This window comes from Bos mutus, chromosome 22 (assembly GCF_027580195.1).
Source record: "Bos mutus isolate GX-2022 chromosome 22, NWIPB_WYAK_1.1, whole genome shotgun sequence".
In the NCBI taxonomy this organism is placed as follows: Eukaryota; Metazoa; Chordata; class Mammalia; order Artiodactyla; family Bovidae; genus Bos; species Bos mutus.
In genome coordinates this window covers 61261518-61280037 of record NC_091638.1, presented here as the reverse complement: position 1 = coordinate 61280037, position 18520 = coordinate 61261518, and the positions used below count along the sequence as shown (strand labels likewise).

At 69.1% G+C, this 18520-nt stretch overlaps 1 protein-coding gene across 9 annotated transcripts; it reads right to left on the bottom strand.

Moving 5' to 3' along the window:
- Positions 1-1384: 1384 nt before the first annotated feature.
- On the bottom strand, positions 1385-18512 carry TSPAN4 (tetraspanin 4). Of its 9 annotated transcripts, none has more exons than XM_070359678.1 (9): positions 18433-18512; positions 14119-14211; positions 11766-11845; positions 4565-4756; positions 4243-4317; positions 3308-3409; positions 3079-3210; positions 2904-2987; positions 1385-2226 (listed from the first exon to the last, which is right to left on the bottom strand). In XM_070359678.1, exons 3-9 carry the CDS (start codon positions 11826-11828, stop codon positions 2158-2160), a joined length of 717 nt encoding a protein of 238 aa, XP_070215779.1. In that variant the 5' UTR covers positions 11829-11845; positions 14119-14211; positions 18433-18512; the 3' UTR covers positions 1385-2157. The 9 variants fall into 9 exon arrangements, with proteins under 9 accessions (XP_070215779.1, XP_070215775.1, XP_070215777.1 ...); XM_070359674.1 differs by having other exon boundaries at positions 14128-14211; XM_070359676.1 differs by lacking the exon at positions 18433-18512 and adding an exon at positions 18145-18410.
- Between the last annotated feature and the right edge of the window lie 8 nt (positions 18513-18520).

Sequence of the window (18520 nt, the reverse complement as noted above, 5' to 3'; positions counted from 1 at the left end):
ACAGCTCACTGCGGGCCGCTGCCCCCAGGTATGGCTGTTCTACCAGGAGGGCATGTTGGGAAGAAGTGCTGTTGCTGGGAGTTGAAGGACAGCTGACCAGGCCCACCGGCTCCACGCAGAGGGTCCCTCTGTGACAGTGCTGCTGGCCAGATAATGGCCGTGAGCGCGGGCGCGGCCCTGGGGAGCTTGCTGGGGGGGTTCTAAGAGGCTAGGTCTCATCTTCGGGGTCGTGGCCCGGCTGGACCCTCGCAAGCTGTCCCGAGGAAGAGCCCTGCAGCTTGTGGTGTGGGTCTCACAGAAGACCCCAGACTGGCTGAGGGGCAGCCCGCCTGGGCACCCCATTTAGGTCAGTGGGTGCGGATGGGCTCTTTGAGATGGTGGGTCCAATGCCCCCCCAGGCCCCACCCTGCCGGGCCCCCAGGGGTGAGGCTGTAGGCACTGGCTGGTCCCCGTGCTGTGAGGAGCTGGGTGGAAGGGTGAGGACTGGGCCGGGAGGGGCCCTGGGTTCTGGTGTAGGGGACAGACCCACCATGGAGTCAGCGTGGTCAGTACCTGTGGATGTAGAGACGGGGGGTGATCTGACACCAGGCAGAAGGCTCCTCGGCCTGGGTTGGAGAATGAGGGAACCAGCAAAGGGCACAGGGAGCTGGGAAGGCGGGCCTGGCACTGTACCCTTGCGGGCATCCACAGGGAAGGGGGAGCCCGGGAACCCCCCAGAGGCAGGGGACCCACACAAGGCTGCGGGCAGGGTGGCCTTGGAGACAAGGGCCCCCTGCGTCCCGTGGAGCCAGAGGGGAAGCGGAGTCGGGGGCCTGCCAGTCGTCCCCGAGACACGGGCGGCAGAGCCCACCACGCAGGGGCCTCGTAGGCGGAGGTGGACAGGGGCGTGAGCGGGCCGTGGGCACGGGGCAGAGGGCGCCAGCGGGGCTGGGGGACGGCTTGGCTGGAACATTCTCACTTCCACTTGCTTCCTGTGGCGCCTAGACGTTCCCAGGTGTGATCTGCTGTTACTTCTGACCATCCCTGGTGTTCTGGGGGTTTCCACGGAGGACGGGGGGGACATGGGGATGGGATGGGACGGGGTGGGCGGCCGGGAGGGGCCAGGCGCCCTGGTGGTCTGAGCTGTGCGGTAGTAAGTGGCCGGCCAGGTGTCCTCAGGGCAGGTTTGCCGCACTGCAGGGATGTGGGGGTGGTTGGCAGGGTGGGCCTGCGGGCGCTGGGGGAGGGGCTGGAGGCCGAGCAGCCTGCCACGGGCCGGGGGCAGGGGGTTAGGTGCCCCAGAGAGTGCCCCCCCCCAGCCTCCACGCCCAGGAGTCCCATCCCCGTCTCCGAGGTACCTCCGTGCACTTCAGCCGTTTCCCCAGTTTGGGCCCTGTGACGGCTGTTTCCATCCCGACAGCCCATTTTATTCACAAAACCCACGAGTGACACTTAGGGATGAAGCTTTCAGGAACAAGACGAGAACAGAACGAAGGGGAAAGGGGGGGCTGAGCTCCATTTCAGGACACCCCTGGGGGAGGCGGCGGCCCTGAGGCTGGGGGAGCACCCCCAAGTCAGGAGCGGGGGCACGGAGACGGAGCGCCCACAGCACCCGCCACAGGTGGGTCAGCAAGACTCGGGGCCCCTCTGCCACAGCGTGGAGCCCACCCCCCGGGCCTCCTTGCCGACCCGTGCAGGCAGGGGGGCCACACCCGTCCAGGAGCCCCGCTCCAAGCACCAGGCAGTGGGAGTGGGTGCAGGGCCCACAGGGTCCGCCTGGGTGTGGCTCCCCGGGGTCAGGCACTGAGACACACGGGGTGGGGGGGCTGCTGCCCACACTTTATTAGACGTGCCCGGAGCCTGCCGTGGCCCCGCTGTGGGGTGTGGGGGAGCAGCCTGCAGCCTGTCTCCAGCACCAGGGCCAGCGGGGAGCCTCTCATCTCCCACCCCAACCCAGACAGGGCTGGTGGGGAAACACTGCCCTGGAGAACACTTGGGCAAGAAAAGCGCCAGAAGCCCCCGTGGACCCCAGCCCCACGCCCGCTTGGGTACAGCGCTCCTGAGGCCAGGAGTCCTAGGGGCTCCCAGGCCCAGGCTGGTGAGAGGTCCAGCTCCTGGGGGGGCGGCGGGGTGGGCGACGTCCTTTGGCAGCGAAGCAGGGTGGTGGGCAGCTGGCGGCTACGCACAGTAGGCATCTGCCCTCACCACCTGGCAGTACATGGTCATGGCGAAGGTCAGGCCCAAGATCTGCGGGGACAGCAGGGGCCGGGCAGGGCCGCTCAGGACCACGGCCAGTGGCCCCCGGGGAAGCCTCGGGCCTGGGGGCCTAGAGGCGCCCCGTGGGCCGGACCCAGACCCGCTTTCCCCTTGGAGTGGGTTTGGCCACCCTGGGCCCCGCTGGTCTCAGGGCCTAGGAGTTCCAGGCTGGGCCCCCAACAGCTGCCCTCCACTCCTCTGTCTGACTGCGATCACCCCTCTGGGAGTGTCTGGCTGTGACCTCTGCCTGCACTCCAGAAACGGGCTGCCCTGACACTGCTTGGTGCTACCCCTGGGGCTGGCACTCAGGTCTTGCATGAAAGCTGGGGAGCTAGGGCTGGCCGGCCGGGCCTCACCAGGGTCTGCACTGCCCGCCTTCACTCCGCACTGGGCAGTCCTGGGACCACCCCCTCCCCCCAGAACCCTGGGCAGGGGTGTGGGGACACAGCTGGTGCACAGACCTCAGCAGAGGCACCCAGGCTGTGCTTCCGTCCACGAGGAGATCAGACCCTCAGCTCAGGAGTCTGTCCCTGAGGTGTCACAGGTCACCTCCCCGTGGATGCCGTCTTTGACAATCCCCCAGGAGGCCCCCTGCACCTCTGCTGGGGACCCAGGCTCCTCTGCTGCCCTGTTCTTCGGGCTCAGGACTGGGGTGGGGCCCCTCCTACCTGCACCAGGGCCGTGCACAGCCCAAAGACGCCCACGGCCAGCAGGTTCTCCTGGAGCCACATCTTCACGGTCTCATAACACGGCTGGAGGAAGAGTCGGCGTCACGGGGGCGGCGAGGTCGGCCCTTCGCCCCCAGGGGCCTGGGCCGTGGCTGGCCGGAGGGCACAGACTCACCGCTTTCCACCAGGTGCCGGGTGCGTGCAGCCCGCAGCTCTCGCTGAACTCCAGGCAGCAGGAGTCAGGAACGCGTGTGGCATTGTAGACCTCGAACCAGTCGGTGTAGTTGGAGACCCCGCAGCAGCGGAACTGCGGGAGAGAGGTGGGCTGGGACTGTGCGCGGAGGGGTCCCGCCCTCCCCCTCCCCCGGCCACACCAGGCCGGCCCCTGTCCCGCCCCGCCTCACGTCGGTCTGGATGATGCTCCAGGCGTTGGTGAGGCCCACGTTGCCTGGGGTGCCGTACAGGTGCAGGCCCTTCTTCAGGTCCCGCTGGGCGTACCTGTCGATCTGCAGGATGGCAGGGCCACGCTGCGGCCAGCTCCACCTACCTCGGCCAGACCCGCGCCCACGCTGGCCCCCGGTGCCCTCTGTCCACCTCCCTGCAGTCACCCCTCCCAGAAGGCACCACCAAGCTCTGGCACCCCAAAGTCTCCCTGGGCCTCTCGTGGTGCTAATCACGGGATCCGAGTCAGACGCATCAGCACGAGCTTATGGCAGTTAACTTGCAGATGGAGACAGACAGGCACCGAACACCCAGGGCAGCGTCTGCACACGCCCACCGGGACCCACGGCTCTGCGTGGCTGGCCAACAAGGCCCAGATCTTGGTTACTAAGACCGTTCGTTCTCCATAAAGGAACCAGGCTCCCTGGAGAAGTGGCAGATTCCAGGGCTGGGGCAGGGGCCCCCCAGGATAGATGTGGGGAGTGTCTCTTAGCAGAGGTGTTGGAGGAGCAGGTAAGGGATGTGGGAGCCACAGAGCTCCAGTAGCCAGAGCTAAACCAGATGAACAAAAAGTAAGTCTTGGGGTATAGCCAGAGAATAAAACATGTAAGTGCACCCTCACATGTGTCATTAAGCAACAGCAGGGGGTGGGAGACATCCCCATCGAGCTGACGCGCAGCTGAAGACGGGCCGCCTGGGCGCTCAGACCCTCTGGAGCCTGCGAGGCCCTGCTGTCCCCCCCAGGCCTGGCCGCCAGGACCTGCGGTTGTAACCAGAGCCGGGCTGGGCCCGGCGTCTGTCCATGCAGAGCTAGGGTCCCTAGGGTCGGTTCTCAGCCCCTCCCGCCCCCTTGCCTCTGGGAGGGTGCAGCCCCGTGCCCGCCATGGGGCAGTTGTACCTTGTCAGTGTAGGCGAAGAAGAGGATGGTGATGCAGGCCTCGAGCAGGAACACCAGCAGCAGGGCCACGAAGAACTGCGGGCCGGGACCGCCAGCCTCAGCCGTGCGGCCCACCTGGCTCGCACGGACGGCCCCACCCGCCCCGCACAGGGTCCTGGGGGCTGAGAGGGCTGGGACAGGAGCTGGGAGGGGGTCTCGGAGAAAACAGGCCCAGTGCCAGTCAGAGGGGCTGTGCCTGGCACACGTGTGGGGGCACGTGTACACGTGCGCCTGTGTCTGTCAGGGCCACCCCCTGCCCGGCCTGCTCCCCCACTGGACTCACGGTGAGCAGGAGGCATTTGTTCTCCTTGATGGCCCCGATGCAGCCCACGAAGCCAATGGCCATCACGAAGGCGCCAGTGACGATGAGCAGGTTGGCGGCCGACAGCGACGGGAAGGAGGAGGACAGGGTGGCGAAGTTCCCCTGCGTGGCCGCCAGCCAGATGCCCACGCCCAGGATGCCGCAGCCGCCCAGCTGGGCCAGGGCGCAGAGGGGGGCGCGGGTGAGGAGCCCGCCAGGCGCCAGCTGACCACCTGGCCTGCCGGCCGCACTGGGTCCCCCCATGCATCCTCGGCCCCAGCCGTCCCCCCGGAGGGGCTGCCCCCAAGCCCACACCAGCCCACTCCCTGGCCCGCTCCCCCGACCACTGCAGCTTTTACTGAACTTCATAATTGCTCCTTACAAAAATCGATTCAAACAGGAGGAAGAGGCAGGGGAGGCCAGGCGGTGATGAATCCGGGGAGACACCTGGCCCTGGGGGGGCGGGGGCGGCCAGAGGGGTGGGGGGCCAGAGCCAGCTGGGACTCTGAAGCCTCGGGGATGCCCCAAGATAAAATGGGAGCTCAAGCCCAAGGCTGGCAGGGTCTGTTGACCGTAAGGAAGTGTGTGTCTGTGTGTGTGTCCAGGCTGGGCAGGGTCTGCTGGCTATAAGGACACATGTGTGTTGTGTCCCCATTAGGAGACTGCACACGTGAGTGTGTCCCCGTAAGGAGACGTGTGAGAGTGTGTGTTCCCATAAGGAGACGTGTGCACACGTGAGTGTGTCCCCATAAGGAGATGTGAGCGTCCCCTAAGGAGACGTGTGTGTCCCCATAAGGAGATGTGTGCACATGTGTGTGTCCCCATAAGGAGACGTGTGAGAGTGTGTGTTCCCATAAGGAGACATGTGCACACGTGCATGTGTCCCCGTAAGGAGACGTGTGAGAGTGTGTGTTCCCATAAGGAGACGTGTGCACACGTGCGTGTGTCCCCGTAAGGAGACGTGTGAAAGTGTGTGTGTATGTTCCCATAAGGAGACGTGTGCACACGTGCATGTGTCCCCGTAAGGAGACGTGCATGTGTTCCCATAAGGAGACGTGTGCACACATGAGCGTGTCCCCATAAGGAGATGTGAGCGTGTCCCCATAAGGAGATGTGTGAAAGTGTGTGTGTATGTTCCCATAAGGAGACGTGTGCACACGTGAGTGTGTCCCCATAAGGAGACGTGTGCACACGTGCCTGTGTCCCCATAAGGAGATGTGTGCACGCGTGTGTGCGCCCCTCCTGTGGGAGAGGGATGACCCCCATGTGGCAGGCCCCCACCGGGTGCAGGGACAGAGCTGTCCACAGTGCTGACCTCAGGCAAGGCCACTTGAGGCAGCAGGGCACTCGCCCCTGCCTGGGGGCGCCATCAGGGCACCCTGAAGAGGCTGGGACGGGTGCGGGTCACGAGCCCTCCCACCAGCCGACGGGCAGGACACGGGTGCTCAGGGCCACCCCAGGCCCATGGGCTCTCCGGGTGCCCATGTGGGCCACACACACGGACGGTCTCCCCCGGCCTCCACCCAGCGTCGCAGCAGAGGGGGGACCCAGGTCAGGGGCAGGGGCTGCCCCCCAGAAGAAGCCGAAGCAGGCACCCTGGTCCCACGCCTGCCCATCCCTGCTGACCGGGCACACCCTCTCCCGCTCCAGGGGCTCAGCCCAGGCCAAGCCCCGAGGCTGGTGCTGGTGGGGGGTGTGGGGCTGCCTCTGAGCAGAGGGGAGCACCTTCCTCTAAAACCCAACAGCCAGCCAGCTGGCTCCGCCCTTGAGGTCGGCACAGACAGCTCTGGTCCACAGGACAAGCGCCTCCGAGCCCCTGGCCCCGCGGGGACCTGGGGAGGGTCACGGGAGGCCATCTGGGGGGAGCGTCCTGCAGGGCTGGGCCCGCCCGGGAGGGCATCACCCGGGGCAGCCTCACACACGCCGTGATGCGGACCTGGGCCACGGTGACACCCAGACACGTCACCCAGCCCTCCGCACTCAGGCACAGACCAGCCACCAACAACCGCGCGAACGCGATGCGGGCACGTGGGTAAGAAAATTACCTGTAATTGTGAAGCTGCTTCTGTGTAGGCAGCTTTTAAAACATTTTGGCAGGAAGATTACAGCCTCCGAGTACGGGGGAAACGGGCCCTGTGAAACCCAGACGGACGAGCAACGCAGAAGCGCCTGAGGTCCCTCCCAGGACGGGCCCGCGGGCAGCAGCAGGCAAGGGACACCACCCCACCCCATCCCACTGTGTCCTCCCTGCCCCTCCCCAGCCCTGCTGGGGCCCAGGAGCAGACCCCCACTCCACGGCAGCACCCCCCAGACCCCCCATCCCACCCCTGCAGTCCCCAGGGCCATCCTGTCTCCATCTCACAGCTGGAGTGCACACCCTACCCTCTGTGCCCAGCCTGGCACGCGCTCCCCACCTCCTGCTGTCTCTTTTCTTGTCCATATTTTGGGGGACTGGCCTAGGGCTAGGCAGGTGGGGCCCCTTGGTGAGGCCCACGGGGGCGCCAGCCCTCCAGTCACGTGGCTCGGCATGGCAGATGGCCGGGCAGCTGGCCCGATCCTTGGAACGGGGTGAAGGGCCAGGTGCCCACAGGGGCCAAGTGTGTGTCAGAAGCCCCTCACCAGGCAGCTGGCACCATCTCGGGGGTGGGGCCGGGCACAGTGGGGTGACATCCCCCTCCCAGCCAAGAACAGCCCCAGGGGAAGGGAGGAGCCCATCTCTGTGAAGTTCAAGGGTGGAAAAACCTGTCCCCTGGGCTAGAAATCAGGTCTGCAGGTGCCCAGGGTAGGGGCTGGGGGCCTGAATGCCGGGGCTCGGGCACCACCCTGGTGGGGAGCGGAAACTCTGTGCAACGAAGGGGCTGCCCCAGCGGCGCAGCGGGGAAGACTCTGCACCTGCAGAGCAGTGGGCACAATCCCTGGTCCAGTCTGGGAACTCGAAGCCCACGTGCCGCGCGGCCATAAACAAAGAATCTATGCAACTGACTGTTATTGTTTTCCTTACACTCCAGAAAGCCCTGCGTCCCTCCAGGCTGCGAGAGAGGGGCCGGCGCCAGCCCACAGACCCCGCCCCCAGACCGGTGTCCGAGAGGAGGGGGCTGCCCTTCCGGGGCAGCTGGGGAGCAGACGGGCGGGACCTCAGCAGGGAGCTAGGGCTGCACCCCCACACAGGCCCCGGGGCCTCTCCACTGCCCCCTGGCCCCCTTAGGGGCTGAAGCCACACCTCTCTGCCCCAAACAGCTCCCGAGGTCTCTGACCAACTGCTGCCACCCCCACCCATGTGAGAAGCCACCGAATCCCTGATCAGAGGGGGCTGGTGTGCTGGTAGGGGTGGGACAGGGAGACCCACCGCTGCCGCCACAGGGGACCAACCCCGGGCCGCAGAGGCCCTGTCTTCCAGCTGCTGGCCCCAGAGATGGGCCTCAGGCGGGACAGCCGTCCTGGGGCATCCTGACCCCTGACCTGACCGGGACAGCCAAGGACCCCGGCTTCCCACACTCTTACCACCCACCCTGGCTCGTGGTCGCCGGCAGCAGGACCCCCACCACCCCCCCCCTCCCTGCTGCAGGAAGAAAGCGGAACCAGGACACACAGCCTCCCCCAGCACCGCCCCCCCAAAAAGCCCGAGCCAAGAGCAGTCACGGGGGCTGAGGCCCTGCCTCCAGCAGGGCCCCTTGGCCTGTTTCCCCGAGGGCAGGGGTGCCAGCGGAGGCGGTCCCAGGTCCGCAGAGCCCTTTGGCCCTCGGGCCCTCTCTCACCGTTCTGGGAGACCGGGACCAGAGCCTAGGCCTCAGTCTGCAGCTCCTCAAGGGGGAAACCAGGCGCCCCCTGGGCTGGTGGTGGGGGACACAGGATCCACAGAGAGTAGGACTTGCCCAGGGAACCAGGGAGGCCCGGCCCGCGCTGCGGGGGAGCCAGGGCAGGGAGCGCTCCTGCCTGGACAGGGCTGGGGGACGCAGCAAAGCTAACCACGCCCGGGAGCAGCCGGCTGCAGGCTGAGGCCCAGCCAGTCATGGGAGCATCTTCGCCTTTCAGAACCAGCCCTGCCTCCATTCAGGACCACCCCCACCACCAAGACCACCCCCGTGGCTGCAGAAACTACCCCGGGGAGCCCTGAGCACCCCCCAGAGCTGGGGAGGGGCAGGGAGAGTGCCCAGGGGCTGCTCAGCCCCACCGCACCTCCCAATCCCCGCACACAGCCCTCCTCCCCAGGGGATCCCCCTGACTCAGGGACCCCAGCCCTAAGCTGCCCACCGCCTGCACGCCTGGAAGGTAGCGGTGCCCCTGGAAGGCGGCGGTGTCCCCAGTGGGGCTGTGCCTCCCCTGGAGGGCCCGGCGGCCCTGGGTGGGTGGACAGTCTGGGGGTTGGCCAGCACCTGGGCCTCACCCCACCCTGTGCCCCCTGCAGCCCACCTGGGCCTTGCTCCATCTCAGGGCACCCCTTCGCAAGCACCGAGGATACCATCGACTCTCCTGAGCCACGCTGTTGACCTGCAGGCCACACAAGACCCAGCAGATTCACACGAGCACCTGCAGCTGGAGGTCCCAGCGCGGCCCTTCCGGCCCCCGTCCAGGAGCCCCCAGGGAAGACCCGTCCAGCAGAGCACGGTAGCCTCCAGAGCCAGCCCCCTCCCCACACTCAGCCAGGACCCCGGGACGGACAGGAGGGGCAGGAGGCGCTTCTGGGGAGGCTGGCTTAGGCCCAGGCGGAGAGAGCCGGGTGCGAGGTGGGCCCGCTGGGTCTGCAGTGGAGAAGGGGGCTCTGGGGTGACTCAAAGGCAAGTGTGCCCTGCTGGGCTGCGGGCGCAAGAGGGGGCCCCAGGGGCACTGCAGCTTGACCTGCGAGCGGCGTCCCACCTCCCTCAGCTGCTCCCGAGTGGGAAACACCGGGGCAAAACATACCTCCAGTGGGGGCTCAGCACCCCCAGAGAGCAACGTGCCGATCCCGAGAAAGGGGGGCTCTGCCCCCTCCGCAGCCCCGTCAGCAGCAGCAAGGGCCCGGCTGACACCTGCACTGGGCCCAGCGGGGTGGGGTCCGGCCAGCCCCCCAGCCATGCTCACCACCCCTGGCCTCAGTGTTTCCTGGGGGTCCTCTCTCCGACTGCAGATCCCCGCCAGGCACCAAGGTGGGGTGTGGAGGGACCAAGCCAGCCCCCGGGCCAGGGCACCTGGCCGGGAAGTGTAATTGGATAATAAAGGGATTGGATTTTCTAGCCCTGGAGAGGGTCCCCAGGGGTTCCTGACTTGTTCTTTCCAGGGCTGAGGATGGCACCCAGGGCAGGAATCACTGGAGCGTGTCCGCCCTGCAGCTGGGCTGGAGGCGCCTTCGGGGTTCACAGGGCAGAGACAGTTCTGCCGGGCCTTTTGGGGGGCTGCCCCCCGGGCAGGCCCCTCGAGGGCCCCCTCTCCTCCTCCCAACAAGCAGATACCCCGGCTCTGAGAAGGCGGGGCGGGGGCAGGTGGAGAAGCAGGTCCTGCCTCCCCGGGAACTCCCTCCGCCCCCGCCCATCCCCCATCCGCCCACCGCCCTTCCTGCTCACCAGTCACACGGCCACCTGCAGCCCTCTCCCGTCACGCTGCCCGGGGCAGACTGACCCTGCCAGCTGCCCGCCGCTCGCCACACCAGTGCCCGCCGCTCCTGGCCGGTGCCTGCCCCCCGCTCCTGGCCGCAACCCCCCGCTCCTGGCTGGTGCCCCCCGCTCCTGGCCAGTGCCCACCACTCCTGGCCGGTGCCCACCCCCCACTCCTGGCCGCAGCCCCCCGCTCCTGGCCGCAGCCCCCCGCTCCTGGCCGGTGCCCACCCCTCACTCCTGGCCGGTGCCCGCCCCCCACTCCTGGCCAGTGCCCCCCGCTCCTGGCCGGTGCCCCACTCCTGGCTGCAGCCCCCCGCTCCTGGCTGGTGCCCCCTGCTCCTGGCCGCAGCCCCCCGCTCCTGGCCGGTGTCCAACGCTCCTGGCCGGTGCCCTGCTCCTGGTCGGTGCCCGCCCCCCGGTCCTGGCCAGTGCCCCCGAACCTGGTTGGTGCCCCTGCTCCTGGCCAGGGCCCCGTGAGGAGGAGACAGCCGCACCCCCCACTCCTGGGCAGAGCGCAGCCTCAGCTGCCTCTGCTGCTCGCTCCTGGCCTCTGGGGGCTTCTCAGCTCCAGGCCCGCCCCTCCCAGGAGCTCCTTGCAGAGAACGACCTTTTGAGTGACCCCTGGGGAGGTGGGCAACTGGGGCAGGAGCCTCCCCCTCTTCCCAGCGACCTCGTACTTCTTAGGCTAGAGCCCAGGAGAGGCAGGAGGTACAGCAAGGTGGTGCTTTCTGAGCCTTTTGCGGTAAGTGGAGCTCAGGCGAACGAGTTTACAGTGGGTGGCCTCCTTCTGGGGTCCAGAGCCCCCGCAGGAAGGACAGCCACACCCCCATGCTCTCACCATGGAAGGAGAGCCGCATCAGGAATTAGCAATGGAGCGGCTGTGACCTTGGCATCATCTCCCCACAGGCCCTGCAGCCCGGCTGTGGGACCCCAGGCCCGGCCGGGTTTGCTCCCCGTGCAAGTGTGACACCCCCGCAGGCACGCCCAGCCCCCCCACCTGGGTCTGGACGGCAACTCTGTCCTCCAGTGTTGGGGTTTTTCGAGGGACGGGGCCCCCCTGTAGCACCAACAGCTCTGACCCTGGACACAAGCACCTCATCTGAGCAAACCCAGCCACCTTAGAGAAAGTTAGAGAAGCCCCCCACCTGGCTGGAGGTGCAGCAGAGGGCCAGACAGCCCTCCCGCTGGCCCCCAGCCCCTGTCCTGCCCAGGAGCCGGTCCAGAGGAGGGCTCGCCCTCCCAGCCCCACCAGCCCCCAGCCCCTCTGCAAGTGCGGTCCCTGGAGCCAGGAAGGCGGGTCTGCTTGGGAGGCTGTGCCCACGAAGAGCGAGGGCACGGCGGAGAAGGAGCCAGCGGCCCGGCAGAGAGCAGGAGCGGAGCCCCACGCTGCCCCATGGCAGGTGTGGGACACGTCCAGTCTCAGCAAGAGACAGAGCGGAGGAGATGCAGGGCGGCCGCCCAGGGTGCAGACTTGGCGGACCCCAGCAGTACCGGAACCCCCAGGAGCCGCGCTGCCCTGGCCCCAGCGATCCCAGACACACCCCCAGCCAGCGTCCCGAGTGTCCCGCCACACCCCCCAGCGGGAGCGGCGACCCGGGCCCGCCGCCACTCACCCAGAAGAGCAGGTTGAAGGCGAACATGAGGTACTTGACGCCCTGCAGGCAGCCGCGCGCCATGCTGCAGCGCTTCAGCTCTAGGAGGAAGATGAAGGACAGGTCCAGGTAGAAGACCACGTACTTGTTGCCCTTAGGCGACGTGTAGCGCGCCTGGGCCGCCTTGGGGCCGGGGCTGGCGTGCAGGCCGAAGAAGGGGCCGCCGCGCGCGAAGCCCGGTTCCTTGCCCGGCGGCGACGGGCTGCGCCGGTACGTGGACTCGTCCGTGCTCGAGCGGCGCATCGCGCGGGGCCGCCGGGCTCCCCGCCCCGGCCCGCGGGGACACCCGGCGCGCCGCTCCGCTAGGACCCGCGGCGGGCCGCGGACACCTGCCCGCGCGCCGCAGCCCCGGCCTGCCCGGCCCGCGCGGCTCGCGCGGACCCCGCCCCGCCGCTCTGGCCGCCCCGCCCCGCGCCGGCCAATCGCAGCCCCGGCCCGCCCCCGGTCCGCCCCGCGCGGCCCCCGCCCCGGCGCGCCCCGCCCGCCGCTCCTCCGCCCGCCCGCCGAGCGCCCGCGGGGGCTGGGCGCGCGGGGCCGGCAGCGCTCAGCCCTGGCGCGACGCCCCGGCCTTGCCCGGAAGCCGCAGCGCGCCGGGACCCCGCTGGCGGCCGGGTTCGGCGGCCTCCGACCGCACGCGAAACGCAAAGCGCTTTGCAGATGAGGGGTGACCCACTTGCTGCCTGGGGGCGACGTGGGGCAGCTCCGGCTCCCCGCCCCGATCGAGGCAGCGCAGGGGGCGCAGCCGGAACACACCCGGGGTGCACCCCGGGCCGGCGAGGGCTGCGCGGGGCCATGGGTCAGCCTGGGACCCCAGCCGGGGGCGGTCCCGGGAGACCAGGCAGAGGGGAAGGACAAGCCTCCGGGAAGGGCCTGGGCAGGGGGAGCCCGGAGGGCGGCCAGCCCGCCAGGCAGGGTGTGGGAGTCATCACTGGGCCCAAGGCAGGCCACAGGCGTGTGCAGGGCTGGCAGCCCCTCCAGGCCCAGAGCCCGCGGGACCCTCTGCCCTCGCCCTGGTCCTGGCTTCCTGGGCACGTGCGACGTGCAGTCACACAGGACCCCTCGCGGGTGGGACATGCTGCTGCCACTGTTTGGAGAGTCTCCATAATCTCTGACGAAGGTGCCCTGACCATCACATCACTCCGGCCCCTCCCAGACACCTGCACACAAGCCCTGGCAGCACACTGGAGCTCCAAGGCCCCCTGCACAGGCAGAGTGCTGTGCCCTGGTGCTGTGCAGGCAGACGGGACAGACGCCCCTCTGCTGTGCCCCCACAGCCCACCCCACTGGTGGAGGCCCTGGGTGTGGAGGGAAGACCCCTGCCCGAGGCCTGGACGCCGCCCCTCCTGCCTGCAGCCCCCCTCCTCCTCTCGGTTCAGCAGGGGGCCCGGCCTCGGGGAGCGTGGTGCGACAGGCAGGGACGCCCCCGCCCTGGACTGGGTCTACCCGCTCACCAAGGCCACGCAGGGCAGCACCCACCCTGTCGGGTGGTGCAGGAAGCTGCAGTCGGAGGACGGAAGGACTCAACTCGCCCAAGGTCAGCAGAACTCAGAGGGAAGAAAGGAACGGGGAGGGGAGGGGGAGGGGAGAAAAAGAAGTTGGGGGGAGGCGACAAAGCGACAGTGAGGACACCGAGCCTGAGCCCTGCTGGGCTCCCGAGAAGGGACACGCTGCCAACCACGGGCCCAGTGGAGAGGCCAGCCGTGGAGGGTCCCCGCAGGCTCCGCAGAGACTGCGAGTGGCAGCAGTGGCCCCTGGTGACCTGGTGACCTGGTGGCCCCAGCAGCCTCTGGCCACCTCCCCTTGGCCCAACTCTGCCAGGCCACATGCCCAAGCCAGGGACGGCCACTCAGGGCCCTGAGAGGCGCAGTGGGCACAGGCGGGCTGAAGGGCAGCGCCTCTGAGGACAGGGCTGGGGGCCGGGAGCCTCCCCTCCACCCTTCAGCCCACCGCAAGGCTGGCTGGTTGCCACAAGGGACCCAGCACCCAGGGTGCCCTCTCCCCTGCCTCACTCGGCCAACACCATGCCAACGCCCCAGAATTCCTGAAAACCCTCTCCAGTCTCTAAAACCCTGCTCCGGCCCCCGCCGTGAGCCGCTGAGCCTGAGCTGAGATTCACCCTGGAGACAACCAAGGATGCTGGGGCCAGCGGGAACACGGACGAGAGCACACGGCCCGGCGAGCCCCGGGACCCCGCCCCCGGCGCCCAGCAGCTCCCCCAGCAGCGGGACACACACCGAGAGGGCCACATCGGACTGGCTTGGTCCCCGTCTGTCCCGGGACCAGGAGAACCTCCACCAGCGAGGCCCTGCCCTACCTGGCTTACCGGGGAAGAAGGCGGGCGGTGCCCAGTGGTCCTGAGGGCTGGCCAGCCGGCAGGTGAGCGGTCAGCAAGGCCAAAGCCGCAGCTCTGTGGAGGGAAGACAGGCGGAGTGGAGGCCACGCTGCGGCTCGTTCCCAGCCTCTGCAGGGGCTCTGCACCCGGGGCAGGACCCCTGCGGGGAGAGAGGGCGGCTGGGGGCAGGGGGCGATGTGCTCAGACTTAGGGCCCAGCCCGGGGGCTGCCTCCCCGCCCTCTGAGGTGCCCGGAGGCACAAGCGTGCCCGCGCGGGGCTGCACTCGGACAACACACGTGGTCAGCAGACGGAAGGCCATCCAGCCCCCAGCGGCCCCACAACCCAGAGCCCAGCCTGATGGTCCACGTCCCCCAGGGCCCTGCACCCCACGCCCTCCCGCTTCCCAGAGACGGACGCCCTGAGCCCCCAGCCTCCCCACGGAGCCAGCCTACGATGCGTCACGAGGCCCATTAATGTGCACTTAATGGACTCGCATGAAGAGAGGACTCTGTCACCCCTACCAGCCAAGTATTTCGGGGGAGGAGGGCCAAGGCCACACTCCGCCCCCACGCCTGACCCCTCGGACAGGGGCTCCCTGCAGCCGGGGTGGGGGGCTGGGGGTCTTCCAGCAGCCGGCAGCAGACAGCAAAGGCTCATGTGCCTGCCGCCCTGCCCACCGCTCCCGGGCCGCCCTCTGCTGCGCGTCCTCTCAAACCCACACCTGCGGCAGATGCGAAGCCACGGAGCGGGTGGAGGCTTGGCAGCCTGAGACCCATTCCCTCACTCGGGGGGTGACCAGCACCCACCACTGTGAGAAAGGAGGCACCCAGACCAGGCCCAGGACCCCACCCCCGCCTCAGCGACCCCTGTGCCCCTGCGCCCAGGGAGGACGCGCCCAGGGAGGGGCTCAGGCCCAGGAGTACAGAGGGCAGGGGCGCGAGGGGGCCCCCTCTCCGGAGCTCACAGCGACACTGCAGACACTGAAACCCACGCCCCCAGCCCCCAGCCCTGAGGCCGCCTCCACAGCCGCAACCCCCGGGCCTGGGCTCAGCAGATGGGCCTCCCAGCCAGGCCCTGAGGGGGAGCTCCACCCGCACCCCTCCCAGCCTCCGACCCCTCTAGACCCTCACCCAGTGCAGCCCCGGGACCCTCCACGGGTGACCGCCATGCCCCTCCGTGAACCCAGGGCCCCACCCCATCCGGGGCAGCCCAGACTCAAGCCTACAGTCGTGGGGGTGGCGGCTACAGGGCCAGACAGGACCTGGCTGTCCCCACGCCTCACCTGGCCCGGCCTCCTCCTCCAGGAAGCCTCCTGCCCCCGGCCTGCTCTGGGCCTCCTCCGTGTGCAGGATCGCACAGGCCTGGGTCCCCAGAATCACACACGCAGCAGGCGATCAGGATGGGCAGAGCAAGAAGCCCAGACAGCCCTTGCCCAGCCTGCCAGCCCCGGGCTGGGTCTCTGGGACCCTCCGGGGCCCGGGGCAGGGGCAGGAGGGAGCCCGGGGGAGTGTGGGCACCTACCTGGCCAGACCGAGGCCCAGCTCAGAGAAAGACCTCCCCGAACACCCTGAGTGCTGGCCCGGCGACCTTGGAGGCCTGCAGCGGGCGGGCCCCAGCAGAGCCGGTGAGCGTGCCCACAGCTCAGGGTGCCGAGCTGGCCGCCCAGCCCGGGCCCCCAGGTTGCCGGCTCTGAGGCGGCTGCGAGGAGCCAGGAGGCCCCGCCAACACAAACAGGCCTGCGAAGCCGCCTTCCTGCTGCTGCTTCAGCCCCCGACCCTGGGGGAGGGGCACGCAAGCACCCAGGCCCACAGGCCTTCTCCGCCCTGGCCTGGAAGACACTGCCTCCAGGAGAGAGGTCCCCATGGAAGAGGCCACCCAGGGGCCTCCAGCACTTCCCCGGGCCCAGTGAGGCCAACCCCGAGGACAGGGGCTCCCCTCAGGACCCTCCCGCCACCCCGGGACCTGGGAGCTCTCTTCCCCACCTGGGCACCGACACTCCAGCCCGCCCCCTGTACACCAGTGCTCTCTGGGAGCCCCATGCATGGCCGAGCGGGCCATCCTCAAGGGCCCTGCCCGTCCACAGGGTCACTAGGTTGCACAGCTGGTCTGCAAACACCGCCCGGTACCCCAGCCCCCGGGGCCCAGAGGGTCACCGCGGGTGCAGCAGGTGGGCGACCCCGTCAAACCCCAACGAGGCATCCACGCACCCCGCTCACCACGCCGCCCCCCACGTGTGAGCACAGCTTACCCAGAGCCGCCAGAGCTTGGGCGCTCGGGGCTGCGCTGGGACCCTCGCCCCCTCCCCCTTACAGAAGGGGAGGCGGACGCTGTGGTCCAGGACGGGGCGCAGGGTCAGCTGCCTCCTGGGCGGCTCCGTCTCTTAGGTGGCGTTTCCAGGACAACACCCGGGCCACAGGGTCTCAGTGGCTGAAGCTCGGATCGCGGGTTTCCCCTTGTCCCCCCCTGCCCTGAAGTGACCCTCCTCTGGCAGGAAGTAGGGCGCACGGGTTCCAGACCACATGTGAACACCACCCCCACCCCGGTCCTGTGCCCCCACCCGTGGGGGCAGGACCCCCCTCCTTGGAAACCCAGCGCTTCACTCTCCCTGCCCATCTCCAGGCCAAGCCCAAGGCCTGGGCCACATCTGCGCTCACTCCCAGGGGCCGTGCCGCAGGCCTGTCCCACCCACCGCGCCCTCACAAGTGCACCAGGCCCTTGGGGCACTCTCTGCCCCTGCCCAGCCTGCCCCCTCAGCACCCACAGGGAGGGAGAAGGCCCAGCGGGGGAGAAGGCTGAGGTGAGGCCCCCCCCAGGGTCCTCAGGTCCAGCCTGGCCAGGCCTGAGCCAGGGCGGAGTGGGCACAGAGGCCAAGTGCCCAAGGGGCCTCTGAGCACACGTGTGCTGGCGGCCTCAGCAAGCCCCTCCTGGGAAACCAGGGAGCTGCAGGGAGGAGTCCCCCTCCAAATCCACACGCAGTTCTCAGAATTCCAGGAATGTCAACTTGGCTCTCCCGCCCCTCAGTCTCTGGGAGTAAACAGCCGCTGGGCCAGAGCGGGGTGCGGTGGGCCAGAGCGGGGTGCGGTGGGCCAGGGGCCCCTCCCCCAGGAAGCCCGCACGCACCCACCCCTGCTCTATCAGAGTCCCCCGCCTGTCCCCCTCACCTCCGCAGACACGGTCGCCTCTACCGCTGAGCCTGGGTCCACCCCAGGCCACTGTGACTCAAGGCCCCATCCCAGCCGGGGACAGGATGTGCGTCCAGTCAGCCTGGGAAGGGGGGGCAGGCAGGGCAGGGAAGTGGCTTTTGCTCGTGGCTCCGCACGTGGCAGGGTGGGGGACGGTGAATGCCACTGGGGAGGGTGACCAGAGCCAAACTCCAGACTGGCAGAAGCGCTGGCCAGCCTCCCCAGGACCCTGGGACCTCCACCTCCATGCTCCTCGACTTACAGTCAGAGTCCACCACCCCCCCCAAGAGGACTCTGAGCTGACGCCTAGGACCCAACATGGTGGGCCCACCCACCCCAACCAGAGACCCTGACGCCCCAGGCCAGCAAACGTGAGGAGACCCTGCCTAGGTGCCTAGGCCACCCTCCTCAGTCCAAAGCTCGCCTCCTCCAGGGAGCCTTCCTTGCTTCTCGGTGCACACGGCCCTCCCCAGCCGCCAGTCACAGGATCAGGGGGCTCACCTCTAGCCACTTCCCGAGACACAGCGCCACCCCCCCCACCCCGCTCCCTTTAAACCCCCACCGCCTCCAGCTCCCAGAGCCTCTGTCCCGCCTCTTCAAGTCTCCGCTCTAACCCTAACACCCCGAGCGCCCCCCTGACCCGCAGAGCGGGCGCTCCCGGGTCACAGGCGCCCGCCCGGCCGAGCGCGGACTGGGGCCTGGGCCGCCAGCGCCTCCCCCGGGAAGAAGGCAGGAGCGGGGCCAAGCTGACCGCGGCGACGGCCGGAGCCCCCCACCGGCTGGGTCGCCCCGCGCCCGCCCGCCTCCAGGGATACGGGCAGCTACCGGGCCGGGACCGTTACTGTGCGGGCGACCCGGGCCAGGCGGCGACCTCGAGGGTCCCTCGGACTCTGCGCAGAGACCTCCGAGTGCCGGCGGGCAGCGGCTCCAGGCGGAGAGGCCGCCCCCTGCCCGGCCCCTCTGGCCGCTCTCCGCGCCCCAGACCCGGCTCGCAACTTGTTGCTGAAACGCGGCTCGAGCTCTGCGCTCGGGGCGCCGATTCGCGCGGGTCCGGCGCGGGCGCGGGCGCGGGCCCTGCCGCACTCCGCCCGCGTCCCGGCGGGGGCGCTGTACCTGCCTCGCGCCCGCCCGCGGCGTCAGTCAGCCGGGCACGAGGAACGCGAACGCCGCCGCCGAGCCCTTGCGGCCCCGCGCGGACGCC

Coding starts and splice junctions, on each gene's coding strand:
- TSPAN4 (XM_070359678.1), bottom strand. CDS start 11,828: ATGGCGCGCGGCTGCCTGCAGGGCGTCAAGTACCTCATGTTCGCCTTC. Junction 4,318..4,564: donor ACAAATGCCTCCTGCTCACC/GTGAGTCCAGTG, acceptor CCCGGCCCGCAG/TTCTTCGTGGCCCTGCTGCT. Junction 2,227..2,903: donor TGTGCACGGCCCTGGTGCAG/GTAGGAGGGGCC, acceptor CTGTCCCCGCAG/ATCTTGGGCCTGACCTTCGC.